Here is a 26,262-nt window from a genome sequence, read left to right as displayed (position 1 = left end):
TTTGCTTCTAGGTTCCCTCTGTGCCGCTAGAAAAGGCCAAGGGTGCTCAGACCACAGCTGTGTAGCCACGTCAGGCCAGATCTCACATCCTACTGATCTAGCTCCTGGCAGCTCGCTTACCCTCTCCAAGCTTCTGTTTTCCATCTGTAATAGGGGCCAGTAGTGCCTGCCTCTGAGGAATGTAGTGAGGATGAAATGAGGTTGGCAACAGCTAACATTACTGAATGCTTACTCTGAGCTGGGCAATCTCACGTGGATTGCCTCAATTTCTACTCACAGTCACCTGACGCAGTAGATACAGCTATCATCCCCACGTTGCAGATGAGGAGACTGAGGCCAGAGAGTACAAGTAACTTGCCAAGGCATTCAACCCCAGGCAGCCAGGCTCCTGAGCCTCTGCTAGTAACCACCACACTGCGTGCTCAGCACACTCCTGGCACACGGCATCGAGCTTGATACTCTTCCTGCTTCCTACAGATGTGCTTGGGTCTGATTCAAAATTGATTTTCTAATTCCAAAAGGGGCTCTGATCTAAATAGATGTCTGATCTAATGGGCTCTCCGAGCAGCCCAGCAAGGAAATAAAGGCCCTGCTCTAACTCTCCCTGGCAGGGCCTGGCATGCTGATGGCAGAGGTGGCAGGCAGGGGCATCCCTGCCATTGGGAGAGGCTCAGCCGTGCAGGCAGCAGGTTCCCCAGGTGTCGTAGCACTAACATGGACTGGGGCACATGCCCTGTCATGCTGCAGAGATGAAAGCCAAGGGCTTGTTCTTTTATGGGGCTGAGTGGGTGTGGTCCCGGTTGCTATGAAGTTGAGCCAGCATTCAACGTCATGCCACCCACACATACGGAACCTGAGGCCCATAGGCATCAACTAATTTAAGGGAGAGTCCAAAGGGAGAATGTCTCCTCACTGGAAGGCCTTTGTTGGGGTCTAGGCCCTTAAACAGTGGTTTCCAGTACAATGTGATAACCTGCATTTTTTTTTTTATTCCTTTTATGGCCAGCTCTGTCCCATTATCACAAGTGAGGTGGAGGCACTGAATGCCAACCTCAGCATGCTGGAGGGTGAGTCCCAGAACTGTCTCTTCTGGGTGTTTCTCCTCCCACCTTCACACGCAGGTGCTCTCCAGGTGTGCTTTGCTCCAGCTCCCCCATCTGCTTTCCCCTCTGCAAACTAGCACCGCAGGAAGGTGCATGGGAGGACCTGCCCGTGTGCAGGTCCCGCTCTTTTCTGCTGCTAACCAGCTTCACTGCAGGTGGGGGTGACTTCAGGAAACTAGATGCAAGGCAAAGAATTAAACTGTCGTGAGCCTGAATCCCAGCTCTGGCGCTAAATCCATCCCCTTCAGAATGATGAATGCTCATCCCGACCAGTTCTCCCCTGGTTCTAACCCCTCCAGTGGCTCCTATAGCTGCCTTCAGGATCAAGTCCAAATACCTTAACATGGACTGCGAGACCCACCTGCCGTGCTCTGGCTCCCTCTCGCCTCCCTGGGCTTCATCTTGCACCTTTGTCTGCTCCAGCAATCAAACTGCTTCTACCGCCTCACACCTTGCCTCCAGCCATGCTGTCCTCTCTGCCTAGAAGAGCTTTCTCTTCCTCCCCTCCATCCATCTATTCACTTAAGAGATATTTACAGGGCACCCATTTCTTTGCCAGCACTGTGCTAAGCCCCGAGGGATGCAGCCCCTTCTGCTCCCTACCCCGCAGGCATCCCTTGTCCTGTTCACTCCTCTTTAGCTCTGAAGGCTCAGCTCAGGCATAGTCTCTCCCAAGAAATCCTACCTGACAGCCCACACCCCAAAGTCCCGCCTCCTCAACGCTCACATGACACTTCGGGGCAGATCTCTCTTTGCACTCCATCCACTTACGCCCCCCCCCCCAGCCCCCGCACCCTGCCACGGTATGCTGAGCCCCTGTAATAGGCTGGGTGCTGTTCTTGGTGCTGGGGATGCCGCAGTAAGCCTGTGAGACAGAAATCCCTGCCCTCATGGGGCTAGTGAGAGGAGACAGCCAGCCAGCAAGATAATAAGTAAAATCTATGGTATCGTTGCGATAAGTGGAAAGAAGAAAAATAAAGCAGGGAAGGAGCTGATTAAAATAGCATGGCCAGGAGAGGCACCACTGAGCAGCTGGCATTAGAGTAAAGACCTGAATGAAGTAGGGAGTACGCCGCTCCTAGATCTGGATGAAGAACATTCCAGGCAGAGGAAACGGCAGGCTCAAAGGCCCATGTGGGAGCACTGCCGGGCGCATTGAGGGATGTTGAGAAGTCCATCCCGAGAGCAGAGGGAACGAGGAGAAAGCAGACGGCTAGACCTTCAGGGCTCTGTAGGTCACTACAAAGCCTGGCTCTTCATCTGAGATGGGAAGTCCTGAGAGAGTTCTGAGCACAGCTTTCATGAGCTGACTTATATTTTAAGGAGATCCCTCTGGTTTCTCTCTATTAATAATAGGACAGGATTCAGGGGTGGAAGCAGGGAGACCACTTAAGAGGCTAGTGCAGTGACCTATACGAGCAAGGAAGGCAGTGACCTGGATGGAGTGACGAAGATGGTGAGATATGTTCAGGTTTCGAATGTACCTGGAGGGTAGGGACAGTGGTATTTGCTGACACATTGAATGTGGGTCATGAGGGGAGTCAGGCATGAGGCCAGGGTTTACTCTGAGCAACTAGAAAATTGGAAGAGTGGAATTACCGATACCAAGATGGGGAAGACTATAAGACTATGTTTGTAGTAGGCCCTCTGGAGCTCAGTTACAGATCTGCTCTTATTATGCTGTATTATAATTTCCTGTTTATATGTCTGTCTCCTCCTTCAGACTGTGAGTTCATTGAGGGCAGGGACGTTGAGTCTTCTCCGTGTTCTCAACACCGAGCACAGTGCCTAACTCACACTAGGTTCATAAATATTAACTTGATAAAGGGATGAAAGGAGATGATGGCTGGACAGATGGATTGATGAGTGGATGCAGATAGATGAATAAAAAAGAACAGATTGGAGAGGTAGGGAAAGAGAAAGAAGATGTAGAAAAGATGAGGAAAGAACCAGTGGAGGATTGCCATGTCCTAGGTTGCTGTGGGCAAATTTCTTTACTTCTGGGAGCATGCATAAAAGGCTATGTACCAAAATTTTACTGATGGTTCTCTCAGGGCAATGTGATAAAGAAGAGTTTTTACTTTCTTCTTTTGATTTATCTACTTTTCCTGGGTTTTGAAAAGTGAGCAAGTATTATTTATGAAACAGGGTAAGGGTTAATTTTGTTTTAAATAACAGAGGATTAAAAACTTGTTCTGGATAAATATTAACCATGTGTTATACTATACCTTTAATAAATGTAAATTTTCTTTTTTCTTTGTTATTTAGTTTTAAGAAGCGTTGACAACTATACCCTGCTGGATTATTCCCTAATCAGTTCTCCAGAAATTACTGAGAATTACATTGATCTGAATTTGAAGGTAATTTTATCATCATCAGAGTCCTAAGCTTGGCTATCAATACCACTATTCAAGGAACAAATATTACATGCAGAGGGAAATATAACTACATTCTCTTCCAACAGTTTAATTTTCTTTCAAGCAGTTCTCTCATGTTTATGCTCCTTTAAAAGACTCTTGAGCATCTTCTGGACTGGTAAATGATTGCTTGGATTGCACAGCATATGTCTGCCTTCTTCAAGAAAAGCATCGTGATGTCTCTGCCTCTGGGAGTAAGGCTGCAGACTAAGGGGCAGCAAGTAGAATGGTCTGCATTTATTAGGGCTCAACAGATCAGTAGACTATAAATATAGATAGTTCTATTCCTAGCTCTCAGGTTAGTCGATCTAACTGAGGGCTGCTGAACTCTGTCAGGGCCATTAACACATGATAATAGTGTTTGCTGGGCTTCCCTGGTGGCGCAGTCGTTGAGAGTCCGCCTGCTGATGCAAGGGACACGGGTTCGTGTCCCGGTCCGGGAAGATCCCACATGCCGCGGAGTGGCTGGGCCCATGAGCCATGGCCACTGAGCCTGCGCATCCGGAGCCTGTGCTCCGCAACGGGAGAGGCCACAGCAGGGAGAGGCCCACGTACCGCAAAAAAAAAAAAAAAAAAAAAAAAAAATAGTGTTTGCTGATTCTGGAAAAGTGATTAACTGTGCTTTTGTCCCAAAGTAAATATAATTTATTTTAAAATTTATTTATTTTTTGTTGGGGGGCTACTCTTCGTTGTGGTGCGTGGGCTTCTCATTGTGGTGGCTTCACTTGTTGCAGAGTATGGGCTCTAGGCACGCGGGCTTCAGTAGCTGTGGCAAGTGGGCTCAGTAGTTGTGGCTTGAAGTCTCTAGAGCGCAGGCTCTGTAGTTGTGGTGCGCAGGCTTAGTTGCTCAGAGGCATGTGGGATCTTCCCGTACCAGGGCTCGAACCCATGTCTCCTGCATTGGCAGGCGAATTCTTTTTTTTTTTTTTTTTTTTTTTGCCGTACGCAGGCCTCTAACTGTTGTGGCCTCTCCCGTCGCAGAGCACAGGCTCCGGACGCACAGGCCCAGCGGCCATGGATCACGGGCCTAACCGCTCCACGGCATGTGAGATCTTCCTGGACCGGGGCACGAACCTGTGTCCCCTGCATTAGCAGGCAGACTCTCAACCACTGCACCACCAGGGAAGCCCCCATTGGTTTTTTCTTTTTAAATGTATGTTGGCTTATGTTTCAATCAGAGTCACTCAACTCAGTTAAATATTACACAAGACACCATTTTGTAATAACAGCCTATACCTTATGAAGGCAGCAGTAAAAATGCCACAAAAATGCTTTGAGCCATTTAGAATCCTGGGTCCTTCTGAGTCTTTCTGTGATGCCCCAGATGCTCATAAGTTATGGATTTTGAAGGTCAAAAGTTTGACATCTCTACATGACACTTCAGGAACTATTCAGAGCTGTCCCCTCCAGCTACATTCACCTGCCTTCCTGTCTCTGAGAAGAGGACTAACAAGGAACTTCTCACTGGATTACACCCCAGGGTGGACAGACACACTCAGATATGCTTGAGAAGTCATCAGAGCTCTGAAACATAGTCCCCAGTCAAGGAGTCAGAGGACTCGTGGTTTTTTCAACCCTACTGAGTTTCTGGAATATTCCTTATTCTGACTTGAGTGGGTCCACCTTCTTTAGTCCTGCACATTCGAGTCTTCCCCTGATAACACTGGTCTTTCTCTCTGTTTCCCCACAGGGCGTATTCTACCCCCTGGAAAACCTCACAGATCCCCCCTTCTCATCAGTTCCTTTTGTGCTCCCGGAACACAATGACTCTATGATCTACATTGGAATCTCCGAGTATTTCTTTAAATCTGCGTCCTATGCTTATTTTACAGCTGGGGCTTTCAACGTCACTCTCACCACAAAAAAGGTTAGGAGAGTTAACGGATGATGACAATCGACACCAACATTTAATCTTGTTATAAGTATCCCATGATGGGGGGTTTTATGTCATAGTTTCTATTCCTGGGACTTTGTAGACACTATCACTCCTAGCAGGACAATGAATGAAGGGATTGTGGAATGAATGTTGATACTAGTTGGGGAGTTGTTGGGTTTCCAGTTCTGCTAATTTCAGCTTTTTATGATACTGGGCCATTGTTCTTCTAGACTGATCTTCAATAATACCAAGAAGCCCCTCCACTACTTATTACCTGTGACAAATACCTATGAAAATTTGGTAATTTCAATGTACTTAACTTCTCTGTGCCAGATTTCATCATTTGGAAAATGGGAATAATAATGTTCCATACTCATAGGGTTGTTATGGGCATTAAAGAGGTTTAAATATACGTAAAGCATTCAGACCAATGCTTAGCACAGACTACATGCTCTCTAAGTGTTGATTATCATCATCATCATCATCATCATTATTATTTTATTATTTGTGTTATGCCAGCATAAAGATTTCTCCTGTTAGTAATTACAACTGACATCTACAATGACCAGTAAATAGCACAGATATTCATTGATCCTCTGTCATGCCCCTCCCTTTTATAATGAGAACTCTCTCTTCTACCAGTCAACTAACAACTTTTATTGAGCATTCCTTATGTATCTTTTCATTCTCTAGGCCTTAATTATACAAATAATTATAAATCTTGTGTTCAAAATGCTGATGGCAACACCAGCTGCCATACAGTACTGAGAATTAGACACTTCTAGCTTCAGACTTGAAAACCATTCATCTATGAAGATAAATTGCTTATGCAGCATATGTCTCAGTAACCTCTGAAAAAGAGGACAATAACAAAAGACATTGTTAACCACTGTAAAATGTTTACACATGGATCGTAGCCATATGATACACACTGTGTTCCTAAGGTTAAAAGGCCCTTACTCAAAAGCAATGTAACTTCCTATGTGACCTAGGACAAGTCACTTTACCTCTCTGGGCCTCAGATTTCCTGTGGTTGGGCTATAAAATAATCAGTCACCTTCAAACACTAGGCATTTTTGGTGTAACAGCTTCATGATTCATAAAAATTATAGGAAATGCTGCATTTTCCCTGAAAACACAACCCAGGTAAAAACCTTACAGTGACATGATGGTCTTCATTTCCCAGATTTTCAACCATTTGATTCGCAACTCTCAAGGCCTTGGCAACATGCTCTCCTGGGTGAGTGCTCAGGGTTTGACTCCTTAGTGGTGTATTTGGTTTCATTGCAATTACTTCCAGAAGACTTTTTGTTTCTTTATGTTCCTTTCTGGTCCAAGCTTGCATCCATATTTCCATTCTTAAGAGTTTTTCTTTTAATCAGATATCCACAAATATTAACTGAACAGTACAAGTTACTAGGAAAGACATAGTACACAGAATAAATCATTTGTTCCTTCCATAAGGTTCCACCACACTTTAAATAATTAGCTTAAATGGGAAAGGAAGGAATAGTGCCACATTGTGACTTTAGTTGAAACAACTATTAATATCATGCTGTCATGGGATCTGAGTATTGGACACAGTATATTGAAAGGCTCAGGTTTGCCCTGGAGGATAGAGAGATGCTTGTGTAGCATCCTGGGTTTAGAACAAGGATCTTGAGTCAGACAGACCTAGATTTGAATCCCAGTTCTATAACTTACTCATCTGGAACCTTGAGAAAATTACTTAACCTCTCTAAGACTCACTTTCTTTAGTTGTGAAATGGGAATTCCGATAGAACCTGCCTCAGAGGGATTTTTTGGAGATTAGATGCAATAATACTGAAAGTCCTGACATGGTGCCTGACACACAGTATGTGTTCAATAAATGGCAGCTGTTATTATTATTATCTTGTTGTTATTGCTATAATTATTAAAGAGCTTTTTTCTGTTCTAACTGTATGATGTAAGATTTAATCACCACAGGCCACCCCAAATTTGTGATTTCCCCTCTTCAACTCACGACTCCCAATCTCTGTTTCTTTCCCTGAATGTGGGCAGATTGCAGAGCTGTACATCTTGTCCCAGCCCTTCATGGTACAGGTCTTGGCAAGAGAGCCTCCCGTGGTCAATTTATTACCGGGTAACTTCACCCTAGACATCCCTGCCTCCTTCGTGATACTCACCCAGTCCAAGAACTCGACTGCAGAAACTGTCATTTCCATGGACTTTGTAAGTCTGCGGGGACAGGAGGGCAGCCTACGGATACCAGTCCTGTTCCTGCAGTAGACCACTGGCCAGCAGGGTCTACTAAATGTTTGGAGGGATGGGATGTGATCCATCGATTAGGAGAGAGGACAGGGTTGAGACTGGGGTGGGGGTAGGTATGGGAGGCCAGTGCTCATACCCCCAAACGTTGTAAAATAGCTCTCCCCGCTTCTCCACGTCCTGTGTGCCCTTCCCTCTGCTTCAGTTACATTGATAACCAAATTTCTTTTCTTCTTGAAATAAGTCAGTCAAGGTAGAATTCAAGTTTATTTGAGTAGATGAAGGCCAAATAAAATCTGAGAAAAAATGACTGAACAATGAACCTAAGTGAGACGTCTCTCTCTCCCTCTCTGTCCCCCCACTGCCCCCCACACACACAAAAGAGAGATTAGAAGAAAAGGAAAAATAATTTAAAGAAGATCTTCAAACAAAAAGTCTTTATAGTTAGTTTCCCTACCTGCAAGACAATATTTTTAGAGCTATTTCTTTCCAATATTTTTTGAGATGAGAGTGAAAGTGAAGTTTATGTTTCTACCATAGGTAATGATATTCATGGCCAAAATGGATAAATTCACTCATCTTACTAATGTACGCTTTTGTTCTCTGCAGGTTGCTAGTACCAATGTTGCCCTGGCTATTTTGGGACAAAGATTGATCTGCTCTTTATCTCTGAACAGGTAAGCTCAGTTGATGTGACTGTTGGATGGTAGTACTAAGTGAATCAACAGACCTTAGAGACAAGTGAACAGTAACAAAACAGGGGAAGTTACCATTCAATAGAACATGAATCACTTAAACATTTCTCCTATAAGAGTCCAGATAATTTCAGAATATGGACCTAACTGAAAATTATGAAGTTTTTCTTTTTTCTTCCCATCAGACAATATTCAGATAAATTTGGCAAGAAATTATTGTAAATTTAATTCCACAATGTAAATTCTCATTCTAATGGTACAACAGTATAAAATAAAGTTCCTCTTCAACAAATTTAGAATGGATGCTATTGAAGAAAGAGCATGAAGCTTTGAGGTCAAGGAATGAAGTTTCAAATCCCTGCTCCCTGGTTCCAGAACCATGATCAAGTCTGTTAACCTCTTTGAACCTCAGTTTCCTTATCTGTAAAATAATGAAGTTGGACAAAATCATCTCTGACTTACCTTCAGGCTCTGACACTCTGATCCCTTTACTAAAGTGGAGAATTTAACAAGACCATGCCCCACGGCCTGGCTGGCTCTCAAACACAAACCATGCAGTGTGAAAGGGCTTGAGCAGGTCATGTACACAGATCATTGAACACTAATTACCACTGGGAAGAGCCACCCGCAAAGCCCGTTCTCCTCAGCCCAATAAAGCCCATAGCTGAAGCCATGAATCAGACTACCTGGGGCGGAGGGAGGCAGGGGAGGATATACAGAATGATCAGGTGGCCCAGACTAAATCCATGAAAGGACAAAAAGGAAGCAATAAAACAGACAAAGAAATCCTAGTCTGAAAAGATTGGGAAACCAACAGAGAGAAAAAGTAAGTCAATCACCATAAGTCAAATTGATGGTTAGGAAGACTATTGTAGAAACATGGAAAATGTTTTCAATAAAATAATATGAAATGGAATAAACAGAATACAGAACTGCATAAACCCAACAGTCAGCCGTGTAAACTAGCTTTCCATCTGGATAAGGAAGTGAATTACAAATGAAGGGTTGTGTTAGACTATGAGATTATGAGTTGGTTGTTTCCTCAAAATTTTCTTTATAACTATGTTGTTTTCCCAATAAAAGGAACAATAAAAGCAAAAAGTAATATGGCTTCCCAGAAATAAAAGACTTCATGAAGGCTTTCTCCTCAACTTTACCCAGGCCTTCAAAGAAGGACTAATTTCTCCATTAAATTCTAAAGGCACAGTGCCCAGAGCCTATGAGACTTCAGGGACCCATGAAAATGTTTTAATATATTTTAAAATGAGAATTTTAGGGGCTTCCCTGGTGGCGCAGTGGTTGAGAGTCCGCCTGCTGTTGCAGGGGACACGGGTTCGGTCCGGGAGGATCCCACATGCCGCGGAGCGGCTGGGCCCGTGAACCATGGCCGCTGAGCCTGCGCGTCCGGAGCCTGTGCTCCACAACGGGAGAGGCCACAACAGTGAGAGGCCCGTGTACTGCAAAAAAAAAAAAAAAAAAAAAAGAATTTTAAAATAAATACAATCCAGACTGGATTATACTTATCTTTATAACAACACAGTCTTCGAAGATAATTTTTAATGTTTTTTTATGGAGGAAGGGCTCCTGAAGGCTTCAGGCTACCAGAATTCATATGTGGCCCTGTTTCTAGAGGATCAAAGCTGATGAAACTCTGAACCTTGATGGGTGGTGTTTGAGATGGCAGTTTTAATGGTTGAGAGGATGGAAGCCAGAGAGCAGGAGATGAGGAGGGAAAGGACCAAAGGTGAAGAGCTGGCGGTATCTGAGCTAGGCCGAGAGAAAGGAGAGAATGTGAAAGGCGGTTTGCCTGAGCCGCAGGACTGGGAGGCCTCTATCTGAAGACTGAGAGGAAAGGGCTATAGGAAAGGGCAGCTGGCAATCTGGAGTGATGGGGGAGTATGCGGGCAGGGCTGCTAATCGAGGCAGCAAGCTCTGAGAAGGTAGAAACATTTGCACTTGAGCGGGGTTCTGGTTTACTGGCAGGATCTGAAGGAAGGATTTAATAAGAAGGGGATTTCAGGCTGTGGCAGGCAGGTAGGAAAGATCTTAAGTTGCAGAGACCAGGTTTGCTTCTCTGCTTCGTTGGGCTTGACCCTCACCTCCAACATTCTACCAGTAAGAAACTGCATGTACAGTGGGCGTTACGTTTATTTATGGGAGCAACTGGGAAAACTGATGGTAACCTGCTAAATTCACATCATCCAAAGGAATGTTTGAATTCATTCTCCAGCTTCTGGCGGTCCACAAGCCTTCTTTGACCTTGTGAACACAAACCTGAAATTAGAACTCCTGCCTGCTTGAAGTCTCTTCCGAACACCCCTGTGATCTCCTTTAGATTCCCGCGCTGGGGAGGCTGCCTGCGCCCTGAGGCCTTAGTAGGGTCTGAACAAGACCACCTACATAGTTTGTGAGGCTTGGTGCAAAATAAAAGTGCAGAACCCCTGTTCAAAAATTATGAAGAATTTCAAGATGGAGACGGCAGGGCGTTAAACCGAGCACAGAGCTCTTCTGAGCACCGTGCAGGTCACGTGCACTGAGTCTGAGTGGGGCTCCTGCAGTGGGTACTATAGCAAACCTCAGGCAGCGAGCAGACTAGGGGCAAAGCAGGTGGGCCTGGCATCACTCAGGCCTCAGGCAGTCAAACCCAGAAGCAAGACCACAAAGGAGCAGAGGCTCTGCTGAAAGAGCAGCCTGAGCCTTTGGCAGCAAGAGCAGTAGCCCCGCCTCCCACACGGGCCACAGCAGCCAATGCCTCCACTCCGAGGCTCCACAGAGCTGCTTTTCAGGGTGAGCTGGTTTGGTCTTAAGGGACGTCATAGAGACACAGCAGGAAAAGGTGTAAGGTGGACGGGGATCAGTGAAACACCCCTGAGGAGAGCCAGGGAACACAGAGTCTCCGAATACGTCTCCCCAGAACACCACGGCCTTCCTAACTGTCCCCTGTCTGAGGGCGTCTCTCTCTGGAGCTGCTCAGGGCTGGCTACCTAGACACGAGACGCAAAAATCAGAGGCGAATCCAGGGTGGTGAGTTTAGAGAGGTGGGGAGATCATGGGCTTTGGAATCAGGCTAGCTGGTTCAGGCCCCAGCCCAGATCATTAGCTGTGGGATCTCAGGCAAGTTTCTTAATCTCTCTGGGCCTACATTTTCTCCTCTATAAAATGATACAATAAAACCTACTTCAGGGAGTTGTTGTGAGGAGTACATGAGTTAATACGTGTAAAGTACATGTTAAGTGTTAAAAAAAATGATGGCTATGGCTATTATCTAAAATTATGGGGACTGGCCTCAGCCAGGGGAAGGAAGGACTCAAGTATACAAGATCATTCCAAGAGCTCTATTCAGAAAACACCTCACTCCCCTGCCCCCTGTCCAGTGATGGCTATTAGAGAAATTGCCTTTTGTTCTACCATTTATAAATACACTTTATCATTGAGCCTTTACTACCTGCTGGTCCTGTACCAAGCACCACACATAGATTACTTTATTTAAACCTCACAGCCCTGTATCTCCAGGATCCAGCACAGCGCTCCGTAAGTGTCTGTAGATTGAATGAATAATCCTGGAGGTAGCTTATCATCCCCATTTTCCAGCTTATAGAAGTCAAATAACTTACTCAAGTGTTGACCAAAATAAATGGGCTGCCGGATATTTCTCCCCAGCGAAGATGTGCATATTCGGGATGAGCAGAGAACTGCAGTTTGGGGTCTATAGCCATGGTGAGCCCTGTGCAAGTCCCCACATGGCAAGGGAAGGAGAACCCTTTTATAGAGGGAAAAGGAAGTTGGGAGGGCTGTAGTAAACAAAGAGTCCATGGCTTTTCTTTAGCTAAGTCCTTGCCAGGAAACAAGAGGAGGCTTCCTTCTTCCTGTTGGGCTCTGCTGTCGTCACAGGGTGTGAGAACTCCCCCTGCTGGTCTCCAGACTCTATTGAACTGAGCTTTCTATTTATTAGTAATTTTTTATGCAAGTCACAGAGCTACTGAATGGCAGAGCTAGAACTTGAACCTGAGTGAGTCTTCAACGCCATGAGTGTTTGTTTACTTACTACATTGTACTGCCTTTGATGTGGTCAATAGCTAAGTCTTAGAAAATGAGACTTAGACCTACAATTTATAAAATAAATACCTTTGCCTAGAGGAGAAAACCAGAAGCATGGAGTCAGGTTAAAGTGAAACAGGATGTCCTTTCTCAATGTTAAGTATTGATAGAAAAAAGAGAAGACACTGGCATTGTGTGTCCTGAAATGGAAAAAACACACAGCCCTTTTCTCATTGCGTTAAGGAACTGAGTGAAGGAAAGAATAAAGAAAGAGAAAGCTGGAAGTACTAGTAATAAACTTGACCTTTTTGTGTATGTCCAATTAAAAGCACAGGCTCTGGAGTCAAGCATGTCTCATTTTGAATTCTACCTCAGCCATTTGCTAGCTGTGTGACCTTGCACAAGTTAACTTTCCTCCTCAGCAAAACAGAGCCCCTGTGTAGAATGTTGTATTGGTAGAGATGAGAATGTATGAAAAGCACAGCGCCCAGCCCATAATCAGTGCTCGAGAAACATCCGTTACTGCTACTAGTAGTACTTTATTCTCTTTCCTTATTCTAGTATCAAAGTTTGGCCAAGTAAGAGGGAGAAATTGGTCCCAAGAGACATGACAAGTCAGGAGGGTCTTAAAAGCTGTGGAGTGGCCCATAAACCAGATTCTTACAGCTCTTTGTATATTTGAGGCTTTTGTTCCAAACAGTTCTGTTTGGAGGTAACTCCAATCCAGGTTGGTCTATTTGGAGGTAACTTCAATCCAAATGTCCATGTAGACATTTTTGAGACTAATTCAGGGACCAAATTAAACAACACTTTCCTTTTGATGGTCTTCATACACATGACTTAATTCTAACCCTTTTTCTTAATCGCATGCAAAGCTCAGGGCAATCAAATGCACATTATTGTTCAACCATTTAGAGCTTGGAACACTTTTTTTTTACCTTCCCATGATTGAGGATTTGGATACTCCCAAACTGCACCCCACCCCACTACCACACACACACACACACACACCTACCTACCTGCCCTGCAACCCCTCCCATGCAACACCATCAGAGAATGCAAATATAGCTGACTACAAGCAGATAGTATCACCACCCAACTCCATTTCTCACAGCTGGGCAGATAAACATTTCCCAGCGTGAGCCATCTGGTGAGAAATAGAAAGGGAAACAAGTCTGGGAAGAATGGATTCAGTTTCTGTTGGAATGGTGCTTGGACAGGCCAGCAGAGCTCAGTCTTGGCAACTGAGCTGATCTCCATCTCCATCCTCCCTCTGAACTACTGTTGAAGCCAGGGTAGAGGAAGGCCACAGTGGGGAGCCCCTATCGGAGGTGGAACCCCGAATGACTTCTTACCTTTCTCCCAGACTCACTTAGGGAATTTCTAGACTGCAGAAGGCAATGGAGTTAAAATACTGGGGAACTCTGCCTCATAAAGAGGGTCCTTTAATTCTGGAGTGGGCTCAACACATTCCTCCCCTCAAAACTTTTCATCATTGGATTAAATCTACAGCCTAGGGTTTTCAAGCTCTTCAATGTCTGGTCCTACCTTTCCAGACAGCCAGTCTAACCTCCCATAACTCCCTAAATGAACATTTTGCTTTAGGTGCTTCACCCTCAAGGTGACCTCAATTCTAATAGATACTTTCCCACCCATCCTTTATCTGCTTGTTTATCCATACATCCATTCAATGAGAATTTATTGAGCACCTATTACGTGCTCTGCACTGTTCCTGATACAAAGAGTTGAGAGAAGAACAATGGTTTCTACCTTCCAGGTCCACAGCCTGGTGAGGGTAACACTCAGATTTTTTTAAATTAATTTTTATTGGAGTATAGTTGGTTTACAATGTTGTGTTAGTTTCTACTGTACAGCAAAGTGAATCAGCTATACGTATACATATATCCCCTCTTTTTTGGATTTCCTTCCCATTTAGGTCACCACAGAGCATTGTGTAGAGTTTCCTGTGCTATACAGTAGGTTCTCATTAGTTATCTACTTTATACATGGTATCAGTAGTGTATATATGTCAATGCCAATCTCCCAATTCATCCCACCCACCCCCTTCCCCCTTGGTATCTATACTTTCTTCTCTATGTCTTTTTCTCTATTTCTGCTTTGCAAATAATATCATCTATGCCATTTTTCTAGATTTCACATATATGTGTTAATATACGACGTTTGTTTTTCTCTTTCTGACTTACTTCACTCTGTATGACAGTCTCTAGGTCCATTCACATCTCTACAAATGACCCAGTTTGATTCCTTTATATGGCTGAGTAATATTCCATTGTATATATGTACCACATGCTAATGGACAAGGTAGGGTGCCTGTACATGGTAGTATACAGAGTGTTTCTCTCAAAGGGCAATTTATTTCCGCTCTCCCCCTCGTATTACACACACACACCCCCCTCGCTGGTCTCATCACCTTTTCACACCTTCTCAGAATTCCTGCAACAAGTAATGTGTAAGCCCACAAAAAAGCACCTGAATGCAGGCTGCTTTGTATTGTTCTCTAATTTCTTCCTGTACAGAAAGTTTCTCCCCATCCCTCATAAATATAGATATAAATAAAATTCTTCACATTGCCTAGCACATTACCAAGCATAGAAGAAGGACCTGGGAACCTCCTCAGCCTGCCAATCTTTTCTCCATACTGCAGCCAGAGTGATCTTTACAAAACACTGACCTCCTCCCCCTTAGAAACCTGCCACAGATTCCTTTTCGGGTAAACATCAAAATTCCAACATGACCTGAGAAACCCAGCCCGGTCAGCCGCTGTCTGTCTGTCTAGCATCATCTCACTGTGCTCTCTCCATAACTCTCTGTTCCCTCCACTGGGCCTTTGACCTCTGCCCAGACCCCTCCACTCTTCCTTCCCCATTTTTTCTTTTTAATTCTGCTCATCCTTCATATGTCAGTTCAAGGACACAGCCCTTTCTTGGAAACCTTCCTGTATCCACCAAGTTAGATTCCTTAGTCATTTGCCTCAATGAGCGAATGAACGTATTTCTTTCCTTCAGACTATTGATCTAGCCTGTAGTTAAACGTTCATCAGTGCAGTTATTTGGTTAATGTCTGCCTTCCCACTAGGCTGTAAGCTACATGGAGCAGTGAGTGTGTTTGGTTTTTCTCACACTTGTATCTCTGGTACCTGTCCCAGAGCTGCTGTATACTGGGTATTCAATAGATATCTTCTGGAAGAATCAATGAGTGAACGAATGAACACTAAGCACTAAGTGTGCCATGCTCTGTACTCAATCCCACGAATACAGAGGGAATTAAGACTGTATCTCAACCCACAAGGAGTTTATAGTCATAGGGCAAAGAGATAAGCAATCATTATAGGGGATTGAGTGCAAGGATTGATTTTCAATGTCTGCCATGGCCACAGGGTTGGAGGAATGGCATTGTGAATGCCTGTGATTTGGTCCACTTGGCCTTCATTATGTCATAGTTGCTATATTGACTCAGATTATGAAGGGCTTTTTGCCATGCTTAAAAGTTTGCACTTTAGCTCTGGTTTTCAATCAGAGCAGTAAACCTTCTCCAAAGCTTTAAAAATAAACTACACTTTTATATGCCTGCAAGGTAGACATATTTGAGCTCCCTTTCTCCTCAGCTACTCTGTGGTTCTGTAATAAAAATTAGCTGCTAGTAGCAGGGCTTTAAGTAACAGGTTAGGTGCCAGGTGAAGGATAAAATGTCAAAGGAGTGAAGTTGTTCGCCACCTAGTGGTCTGAGTTGAGCTTGTGTGTTTTTCAGAACCTGGACGGGAAGAGTTTGCTCTTTGCTCCACCTGTTTCTCTGCAGTTAGACTTGTCTCTTAGTAAACTAACCTAGTAAATATGCCTAGAGACTAGTAAATAGATAAAAGTCATACGGCCCTAGTAGGAAAGGATAGTTGGTTTGCGGGAAGCTCAGGTGGTCCTAAGATAACCAATCATGGCTTAGGGTTGTGATGAAAGAAAAGAAAGGAAACTCACAAGTGTGTTCCATTTTATGCAGACCTAATTTCTAAATTGCTCTAGATTGCCCATTGTAAGAGGCAGGGTGACCAGGGGGAGGCACCCACATTTCCCCAGCAGTGCCTGCCAATGTTTGTTCAACTGCTCAGCTTACTTCCTTCAAAGATGCCCCAATGATTCTGGTCCTCACTTTCCACTAAGATCAATTTGAGCCACGGTGCCTCTGATACCATTTCTGATCCTTGTCAGAATGAACAGTCTTTCTGGTTTTTACTCCTAGCTGTCACTTTGAATAAATCTCAAAAGCTAATTCATGCTAACATGATATTGGCTGATAATAAGCAAACTTACCTCTTCTGTGAATATCTGCTCCTTAAATGAAATAACAGAAAGATTCCCAGAAGAGGTCACACCTGAGTTAAATCTTAAGCAAGTAAAAGGAGTTAACCAGCCAAAGAGAAGGGAGAAGGGCAATTCTAGAAAGAGGGGGCCACATGAGCAAAAAGCATGGAGGCCAGAAATATCATGGAATATGCAAGGAAACACCTCAAGGTCGTTTTAGGGTCTTTATGGCCTTACCCACTCTAATTTTTGGAGACTCCATCCCAAAATATATTGCACATATTCAAATGCATTCCACAGTAAATATAATTTATATTTAACTATGAGTCGGGTTGAGTTAACGTGACTAGCGGCCATAATGTTACTTGTAGACATTTATTAATTTTAATTTTTCAGGATTTTTTGGTATGTGTTTTGAAGCCAATATACTTCAAACTCAGGTATATAGTACCTGATGAAAAAGACAGCATAGCGCTAAGCAGTTCGGACTTACTGAGTATAAAGTTCAAGGTAGAGGGCGTGAGGCAGTCGGAGCTGAGGAGCCTGGCAGTGACCTTGCGCTCCCGCCCTGCTTCAGTGCACGGCTGTGGCCAGAGGCTTTGCAGGTGAGAAGACAGCGTTTGTGAAGAGTGGATGGTTGCTGAGACAGAGCACTATTTTGAAGCGCTGGAAGGAGAATGGGTTTGACCTGTGGTCAGATGGTCACCTGACCTATTATGATGACCAAACTCGGCAGAGTGTAGAGGATAAGATGCACGTGCCAGTGGACTGCATCAACATCCGCATGGGACATGAATGTCAGGATATTCAGCCTCCAGATGGGAAGGCAAAAGACTGCTGCAGATTGTTTGCCAAGACGGGAAAACCATCAGTCTTTGTGCAGAAAGCACAGATTATTGCTTGGCCTGGAAATTTACACTTCAAGATTCCAGGACAAACACAGCTCATGTTGGCTCAGAAGTCACGCATGATGAGACTGCCCTGGCTTCCTCCTCACCTCCTTACACAGCCTATGCTGCACTAACCCCTGATGCAGACGGCTATGGTCCACACAGTGGTGCATACCTGCCAGGAGCTCAAGTTTTCTATGCTGCAAACAGGCAGGCTTATGCTGTACCCTATCAGTACCCATATGCAGGACTTTATGGACAGCAGCCTGCCAACCAAGTCATCGTTCATGAGCGGTATTGAGACAATGACAGTGACCTGGCGCTGGGCATGCTGGCTGCAGCAGCCACAGGCATGGCCTCAGGGTCTCTGTTCTGGGTCTCCTAGAGTCCTTGGAACCTGGATGTGCATAGCTTCTGATACCCTGTGTGCAATAATATACTTTGCAGGGCATTTCTGTTTGTTATAAACGTTTTTAATAATAGTTTTAGTAGTTCTTTTGAAAGTAGTGACATCATACTTATAACTAATCCATGTGAGTACCACAGAGAAGGCTTTGGACTGCTGTTCAGCTAAAACGTGGGGGCACTGGCTCAGTCTCGGAGTTTTTTATGGCACTCTCAGAATACCTTATTTGAACACACCTGTTTGGAAAGGCCATTTTCCTTTTAGAGTTAGGCCTTAGTGCTTAAGGGATAGTTTATTTTAGTAGTACACTAGTAACATGGTGATGTATGAGTGAGTGAGTGATTAGGGCAAGAAGAACTGCAGCTGTTTTGTTTTAATGCCAGACTTTGAAAGCTCAGACCAGAACTGGCTGCACGTTACTTCAGGAGTTGTAGGCTGGAACCTTCCTGAGGCAGCCGTGTGATATGCCCACAGCCTCTGGGGCTCTGCAAAGCTGACTGCTCAGGATGATGGGCGGGGTGGCAGATCCCCCCCTTTAAAATGATGCCTTTTCATTTTATTTTTACTAGTTTGTTTTTGGTAGCGATCCTTGGAAAACATCTCAAATTAGGAGTAGACTTGAGTCTCAGTGTTTTAGGGCTTTATCATTTAAAACTCGAACAAGGCAAAACAATTACAAACAAGTATGTGGAGGTAGATTTGCTTTATTCAGGGGCATCATGTTTTTAGTGTTTACTTTGACTATTTTTATTGCTACTTCAGCCTACTTATAGCTTATTTTTCTACTTGTTGAGAAAGTAATACTAAGAGAATGGTGAGGAAAGTGGAATGAGAGCCATAGTTACAGTGCTGTTTCAGGGGACTGGGCTGCACTGAGGATCCTCTTTTCCACCCTTCTGAAGGCTGTTAAAGAGCCCGTTTCCTGTCCTGTGCAGGACTGGGGCTCTGTGGCTGTCCCCAAGCACTGGGGTGCATGCAGCCCCCATGGGTGGCATGGTTGGGGAGACTCAGGTTACAGATGGGGATTGCGGCCTAAGGACATGAATAACCTGCTCAAGGTATTACTCCACCTGATCAGGACACCGGCCTTGTTTTTATTCTTGACTCAAATGTTACAGAGAAGCTTAAACCATTTAATTTGAGCCCCAACTATGTGTGAAGCTCTGGAAAACTGAGAGTCGTGCGTTTCTGTTATTTCTTATTTCTTTATTTATGTAAATTTTAAAACTTCAATTATTCCAGTTTTCTGTCCTGCATGCTTTAAAAAATGTACTTTTACAAAGGCAGTTTAGCACATTGAAGATCTCTGCCCCTGTATTCCATGTGGCCCTATTTTCCATAAAATACACTCCTAGTAGCACAAATTCTGTTTGTATTCTATGTGGCCAGTCACATACATAGTCTTTTGTTCCACTGATCAACGCACTCCACCTCTAAGGCAGACTTAAATAGATCTATCTCCGTACGAAACCAGATGCCAAATGAACTTTGTGGTGACCACAGGTCTGTTTTCCTAGTCAATTCTGTTGCACTTGTTGACTCTGGAGAGTCTGTTTCCAGCTGAAAAGAAGTATACTTGGCTGTCATCTCTTTGGATGTTTGACATGGTGGAAATTTGCCAGACGTGATGCGTGACAACACTGGTTTTGATGGTTAAAAATGTTACTTTAGTTATTTTACATCGTACGTAATAAGAATGGTTTTGTTCAGATGGTAATCATTATTTGAGCTGTATGCTTTACTTACAAAACACTAAACTCAGTTTTTAATGTTACATCAGGGTATTAATTTTGAACTTGGAGTTACTGGAACCACAGATACTGAGTTATGTCAGTGAAATGCCCTTGAAGCAGATGGTCTCCCTGTGTTCCCCTGGCTTCCCTCTGTCAGAAGGGGGAGAGCTATGGACTGAAGCTTGGGCACACGTATTCCCCCGCATCTCCAGTCCCTGTCCCCAGTGGGGCCAGCCCCACTGGGCAACTATAGTTGAGTCTGGAAGTTCAATGTCACTAGTGACTTGATCCTGAGAGGAAATGCATGCTCGGTATAAAGATGGGCTGAGATACTTCATTTCCCTGGCCCCAACTCTCATAGATGCCAACACTTAGGTAATCCTAAATCAAGAAGTTAGGTGAGTTGGAAGGAACTTGTTCAGGTTTAGTCAGTATTTTACTTCCATGTGTACTTTTAACTAGTTGGCCTTTAACATTGCACACAGGCCAGTTTGCTTGTTTCTTAGCTCTGTTCTTTTAATTCCTTGAGTTAACTTCAGGGTCTTAGATGTAAAGAGAAGGGAGAGACCCGTGATTGTGTTTCAGATCATCATTCATGAAACGGGCCAGACCGGGACCCAAGATCTGGATCATGGGAGAAGTTCCTGTCATTGAGACAAAATGACCCACATTTATTTTCTGCATTAATTGTGATACCGTGTGATCTATCTTTCTGCTTCCCAAGTTTATGTAGACACCAGCATGGGATGCAGTTCCCTTTTGTCCCCCTAGGTTGATCTTTTTTTCTGATTGCTTGCCTGTCTCTAGTATTCTGTTGTGTCCTCAGAACCTATTTTTCCCTGTATATGCAAATTATATGTTTATAAGTGAAAATGTTAATACATTAAATGATTGCTAACCTTAAAAAAAAAATTCAAGGTAGAGAATGAAAGATGAGAACAGAGAGGCAGCTGGGAGTCAGGATACAGAAAGCCTCCTGTGCTGTATGAATCACTAGGACTTTATCATAACCAGGAAAGAATATTGAGCAGGAGAACGTCCTCGTCAGACATGCGTGTAAATGTAGCTCACTCTGGGGATGGTGTGGAAGATGGATGGAGAGAATCAAGACTGAAGACAGGGAGTTCCACTGGAGGGATGATGCAGAAGCAAGACTCTAGACCTGGGCAAAAGTGAGCCATAGGAAGCTAAACAGGGAAAACGAGATGAGTCAACCTCGTATAATGGAAGGGAGCTTGGGGGTGGCATCAAGAGATCTGTGTTCCAGTCCCAAATCTGCCATTAGTATTCCCCTCTTTGGACCTCAGTTTTCCCATGTGTAAAATGAAGGAATCCTCCCTGTGGATTACTATTGCTCCGTAGTACAATTCTATTGATTACTATTGCTTCATTTTACTATTACTATTGATTACTACTGCTTCATATTACTATTACTATTGCATTGAACATCAAGTGTGTATGTTGGGAGGACTACCTGTGGATCGGTCCTTGGAAAAATGGGGAAAGAGGCAATGTTGGCCTTTAGCTTTATCATGAAAATTACAAAATATCAAGCATCAGGACAGGCTGTGTTGGGGAGGTGAGGGACTCCCTGCTAATGGGACCTATAGCAAAGGTTCTGTATTTGACAAAGAATATCAAGGGCATTATGTGCTGGCCTAACTGTTAGCATTTCTCCTAGTTATAACAACAGCATTGATCGAGTGCTAAGGATATGCTAGGCACAGTTCTAGGCATTTTATGTGCATTATTTCATTCAATCTTCACTATAGTCCTATAAGGTAGGTACCATTCTTATTCATATTTTGTAGATGAGAAAACTAAGATCCAGAGAGAGTAAGTAATTCTATGTAGTAAAAGGCAGACATGGGATTCAAACTCTGGCATTCTACAGAGTCCCTATTCTTTAACAATTATACTGTACTGCCTTTCATATCAGGTAGCCATCACAGCTAACGTTTCCCTTATGTGTTCTGACTGAGCCGCTAAAAAAATTATACATGTAATACCTCCTTCAGAGGGGTGTGGCCTAGACAGAGCATAGAACTGAAGAGTCAAATAGAGTGAGATTTGTCACCTGCATCTATCAATTGCTGACTCTGTGACTTGGGAAATTTCCTTTCCCTCTCTGATCATCAGTTTTCTTGTCTGCCAAAGGGACAGTAATAGTAGCATTTCTTACAGGGTCATTATGAATATTAAATTTTTGAATGTTTACAAAGCTCCTAGAATAGTCCACGTCCTGCAGTGGCACTACCACCATCATTGTCATATTTATTAATAAGGGACCGGCCTGACTCGGGGAAGTTATATGGTTGAGTTCAGAGCAAGAAGACTTAAAAACTGTTTCTTAAGAATGTTCTGCATTCCAAGTGGCCAACAGTAAGTTGCATATAGCAAATGCACTTGGGCAACCCATCCTGGTTACACATCCAAGCTTTCTGTTACCCCTGCTCTTCTTCTTAAGCAGCAAATATAGGGGTAAAGATGTACTAGAACACTATGTTCTTAAAAGTTTGTGTAGTTTTTTGAATAACGGCTTATTGAACTAAAGAAAAAAAAAGTTCCCTTTCCTTTTTGTTTCTTTCTTCCGATACGGTTGTTTTTAAGTCTTCCCTCCTTTAACTTTTTCCCATTGGTTTTTGTTGCTTTGTTTTGTTTTCAGATTCCGCCTCTCTTTGCCAGAGTCCATTCGCAGCAATATTGAGGTAGGAATCAGAGCTCTCAGAGTCCCCGTACAGGGAAAAATGAGAATTTTCCTATATAGTAGCTGGATGATTGTTTTCTTTGCCTCTGATTGTAGGTTTTAACTTTAAAATTCTTTATGTAGCTACTCATCCACCAAGCCTGTTAACTATTAAACTCTCCAATTTACTTTTATCTATTCAAAAAGACTTTCAAAAGAACTCAAAACACTGTTAAGACTGTGTAATATTGGGGAGAAGAACCCAGACATTTCATTTTTTGGATAAAATAATCCTTTAGAGTTAAACTTAAGATTCAGACTACCAAAGGATGATGCTCTATATAATTATTAGACTACGATTAGGTTTGCTCTTAAAAGGATATCTACCCATCTCCTAAAATTAGGTCAAGGTGCCTAATTTTAGGAGGTTGTGTAGGTGCCTCTTTGGAGGGTCTAGCCTGGTTACCTCCTGACTGGAAGAGGTCATCCCAACATTCGACTTGGAAACCCCCCTCCCCAAGCTTCAGGAAGATCAGCCAGATCACTAATTGGTGCCCCTACCCTCACGTCGCTTATGTTCTAGAGCGCTGGTTCTCAACGCTTATGTTCTAGAGCGCTGGTTCTCAACGAGGGTCAATTTTCCCCTCCACGGGCATTTGGCAGCGTTTGTAGACATCTCTGAAAAATGACAATGCTATATACTGGGCATTTTACATAACATTAACTTGTTTAATCCTGATAACAACCCTCTGAGATTAGTACTATTATCTTCATTTTACAGTTGAGGAAATTGAGGCACAGAGAGATGTTTCCCAACATCACACAGTAAAATGGTAAAAACAAGAGATAAACCTAGGACATCTGCTTCAGAGCCACCCTTGCTAAGCTTCAAAGAGGTTCTTATTATTGCTAAGCATATAGGATGCTTAAAAAATATTCACTGAATGAACTGATGTTCATCATAGTGCATTTGTTTTTAATACCTAAATCTTCCCAGGAACCAGCAGTTTGCTAAGATTATACAACTACCATAGTTTATTAAAGATAAATTACATGTTCTGGTGGTGCTATTAGCTATAGAGCATAATATAATACAAGGAAACTTCTGTGGCCAGGGTTCCCAATAAATTAATGGAAGACTACTAATTGGAATATCTATTAGTCATTCAAGATTATCTTACCTGATCAGTATCTAAGCTGTTATGTTTGCTGCCACCATGTGGTCCCTCTGCATTTGTTGTCACCACGATCTACTGTAGAGAGGAACCAAAATGTCCATCCTCAAAGAGGAAAAAAGATTAGGAAACCCTGTAAAATGGCTTCCCACAAAATAGCTTTCAGTGTCTGGAAAGCTAGAGTATCTCTATGGGGAGATGCTAATTATTGCTTTCAGTCCTGATAAAGACTGGGAGAGTACATGTCCAAACCAGGTGTGGTGCTTTCAAAATGCCCTGATTCGGCAACTGATTCAGTTTCCCCTTTCATTTTAGGTCTTCAGGTTTGAGAATATTCTGTCTTCCATTCTCCACTTCGGAGTCCTCCCACTGGCCAATGGTAAGGGATTCTTGGGAAACAATGTGACACTGACATTGGCTAAGTGTTGGTGATTGTCTGGGACTTTTCCATCCTGAAGCTTGTACTTCTAATGTGTTCTCATGAATCGAGGCCAGCACCAGAATTGACAGAGTTTGTACCAACAACGATACAGTTTTGAAGTTAGATATTCCAGGTCCAGGACTTGTTAGCAACTCTACTTGCAGACTCAGCAAGAACAGCTAACTCTGTTTGAGTTAAGGAGATTAAAACCACTCTCCTTAGGCAGTCAAGAGTCTCCTTCGGGTCAACCAGAAATGAGATGATGATCCTTAGAAGGTGTCTCTGTGGTTCTTATGCAAAGACCACCATCTGGACAGACACAGTTTTAATGAATGACAATCCTAGGCCTTCTCCCTACACTGCAATTGTTCACAAACTGTAGGATCTTGAGTTTGGCTTGGTTAAAATATGCTTTGTACTGGAGATCAAAATATTCTCAGGACCCACTAGTTAAGGTATTTTCAAAATACAAATTGGACAAGTTGCCAGCATTTTTCTGCCATCCAAATGCCCATAGTTGCAGGTGCATTTTTATTAAGCACAGATTAATTAACCATTCTTTCAGGGAAATGCTAGGGACATATCAGAGAGAATGAAGACACAGAACCAGGAAGAATGGAAAGATAAATTATCAAAAAGTTTCTTGTTAGTCTCTTACTAAAAGGTTTACTAAATCTTCCATGCCCATGCCCAATTATTTTACATCTTGTTCTATATTTTAGCAAAATTGCAGCAAGGATTTCCTCTGCCCAATCCACACAAAATCTCACTCGTCAATTCAGATATTGAAGTCCTTGAGGTAAGAATTGTCAATGTTAATTGCCCCATTTCTTTTCATAGTAAAATATACCTCTTCTTATTTTGCTTACTTTTTGTTTTATTTTGTTTTGCTTTGTTTTTTCCCAGCCCGAGGAATTTCATAAATAAGATGTTTAGCTCTTAAAGCCCATAATTAACAATGAAAAGCACTTAAACTTGAGTTTAAAAATCAGATCAAAGTGGAAAAAAACCCCATCAGACCAAGTCTGATTTCCCTTTGAAGCCAAGTTTATTCACACCACACTACAAGAAGATGCACTAGTGCACTGTATTTCATTTGTTCCACAAGACAACTTGTAAGGCTGGGATTATTAATCCCATTTTATAGATGAGGAAAGTAAGATCCAGAGAGGTGAAGTGGCTTGTGTCCTGGAAAAGGGCATATCTGAGACTAGACTGACTCTTCTGATTCTCTCAGTCAGTAAACTTTTGCCTGAACCAAAGACCCTCCTCTGGGTTCAGGGATCTGTTGTGAGCTGTTTCCTGGTTAATCATTATTAACAAACTTCAGAATACCTTGTTTCTTCCTTTCTGGGGCTTTTTGGTTTCGGGAGGTGAACATAAGATTCTGACAGAGTTCTCCAATCCTATATACTACCCTGCACTCCCTCTTCCCTCCCCATGTCCCTTTCTATAACTGCTTAAGTCACATAAGGTGACAAGAATCCAAAATGGCCTGTTCCTATGTCTGAGGCACTCACAAGGGGGACAGGGGTTAGGAAGGGTATTGCACAGTAGGACCTGGTAAAGAAACCACATCTCCCCAACCCCTCAGGCAAACTCAGACATCCTATGGCTCCAGGTGCCCCAAGTTTGATATCATCTTCATTGTTGCATCCTTTTCAGGGTTTCCTTTTGATTTCCACTGACCTGAAGTATAAAACGTCCTTAAAGCAGCAGTCAAGTTTCCATGGTTGGGAAGCTCTGAACCTGATACGTGGACGGTGGAGGGGGAAGCCAGCCCCTTGGTTGCCTGTTTGGAGTCCACTCCAGGAAGTAAATCGCCCTTAATCCCACAGCTCCTGTAAAGCCAGAGCAGGAAGATGGTACACACAGGAATTGTAAAGCCATTGTGAATTGCTGGAAGTTTTCTTTTTCAAGCCCTCATGGATGTAGAGGGAGGCAAACTGGGTGAAAGGGCTCAGTCAGGATGTGTGTGTTCCCATGTGTGTGGAGGGGTATATGTTTGAATGTGTGTTCATGTTTGAGTGCATGTTGTATGTTCCTGTGTCTGTGAGATTCTGGGGCCAAGAGTGAGGCATGTACTTCTAAGGAGGTGCATGAGAAACTCTCAAATACAGATTTGCATCAGTTGTTATCAGCGGAGATCCCTTCAGCCCCTTCAGCTCTCTAGGGTTCCCCCCTCCCTGCATATTGGATTTTATGTTTTATATTTACTGTTACTGTCCCCTGTATTTAATTAAAATTGTTTGCTATCAA

General features: G+C 43.3%; 1 protein-coding gene and 1 pseudogene across 7 annotated transcripts in view; both read left to right on the top strand.

The window, feature by feature from the left end:
• The window catches only part of BPIFC (BPI fold containing family C), a 42,267-nt gene extending 16,005 nt beyond the window's left edge, over window positions 1–26,262 (top strand). For 4 of the 7 annotated variants that reach the window (XM_060023907.1, XM_060023904.1, XM_060023906.1 and 1 more), the window contains 10 exons: window positions 1,007–1,067; window positions 3,372–3,463; window positions 5,211–5,387; window positions 6,583–6,636; window positions 7,440–7,610; window positions 8,256–8,323; window positions 22,387–22,429; window positions 23,898–23,961; window positions 24,726–24,802; window positions 25,669–26,262. In XM_060023907.1, the coding sequence (XP_059879890.1) occupies window positions 1,007–1,067; window positions 3,372–3,463; window positions 5,211–5,387; window positions 6,583–6,636; window positions 7,440–7,610; window positions 8,256–8,323; window positions 22,387–22,429; window positions 23,898–23,961; window positions 24,726–24,802; window positions 25,669–25,833 (972 nt within the window). In that variant the 3' untranslated portion in view covers window positions 25,834–26,262. Of the gene's footprint in view, window positions 1–1,006; window positions 1,068–3,371; window positions 3,464–5,210; window positions 5,388–6,582; window positions 6,637–7,439; window positions 7,611–8,255; window positions 8,324–8,638; window positions 8,779–9,664; window positions 9,849–22,386; window positions 22,430–23,897; window positions 23,962–24,725; window positions 24,803–25,668 lie in introns of those variants that run through there. The other 3 variants (XM_060023905.1, XM_060023909.1, XM_060023910.1) reach the window with 3 other exon arrangements.
• On the top strand, window positions 14,139–17,967 carry LOC132434215 (pleckstrin homology domain-containing family B member 2 pseudogene; annotated as a pseudogene).

This window comes from Delphinus delphis, chromosome 11 (genome assembly GCF_949987515.2).
Source record: "Delphinus delphis chromosome 11, mDelDel1.2, whole genome shotgun sequence".
NCBI lineage: Eukaryota > Metazoa > Chordata > Mammalia > Artiodactyla > Delphinidae > Delphinus > Delphinus delphis.
Note: the sequence above shows the minus strand (reverse complement) of the source record. Positions and strands in the feature narration are given on the sequence as shown.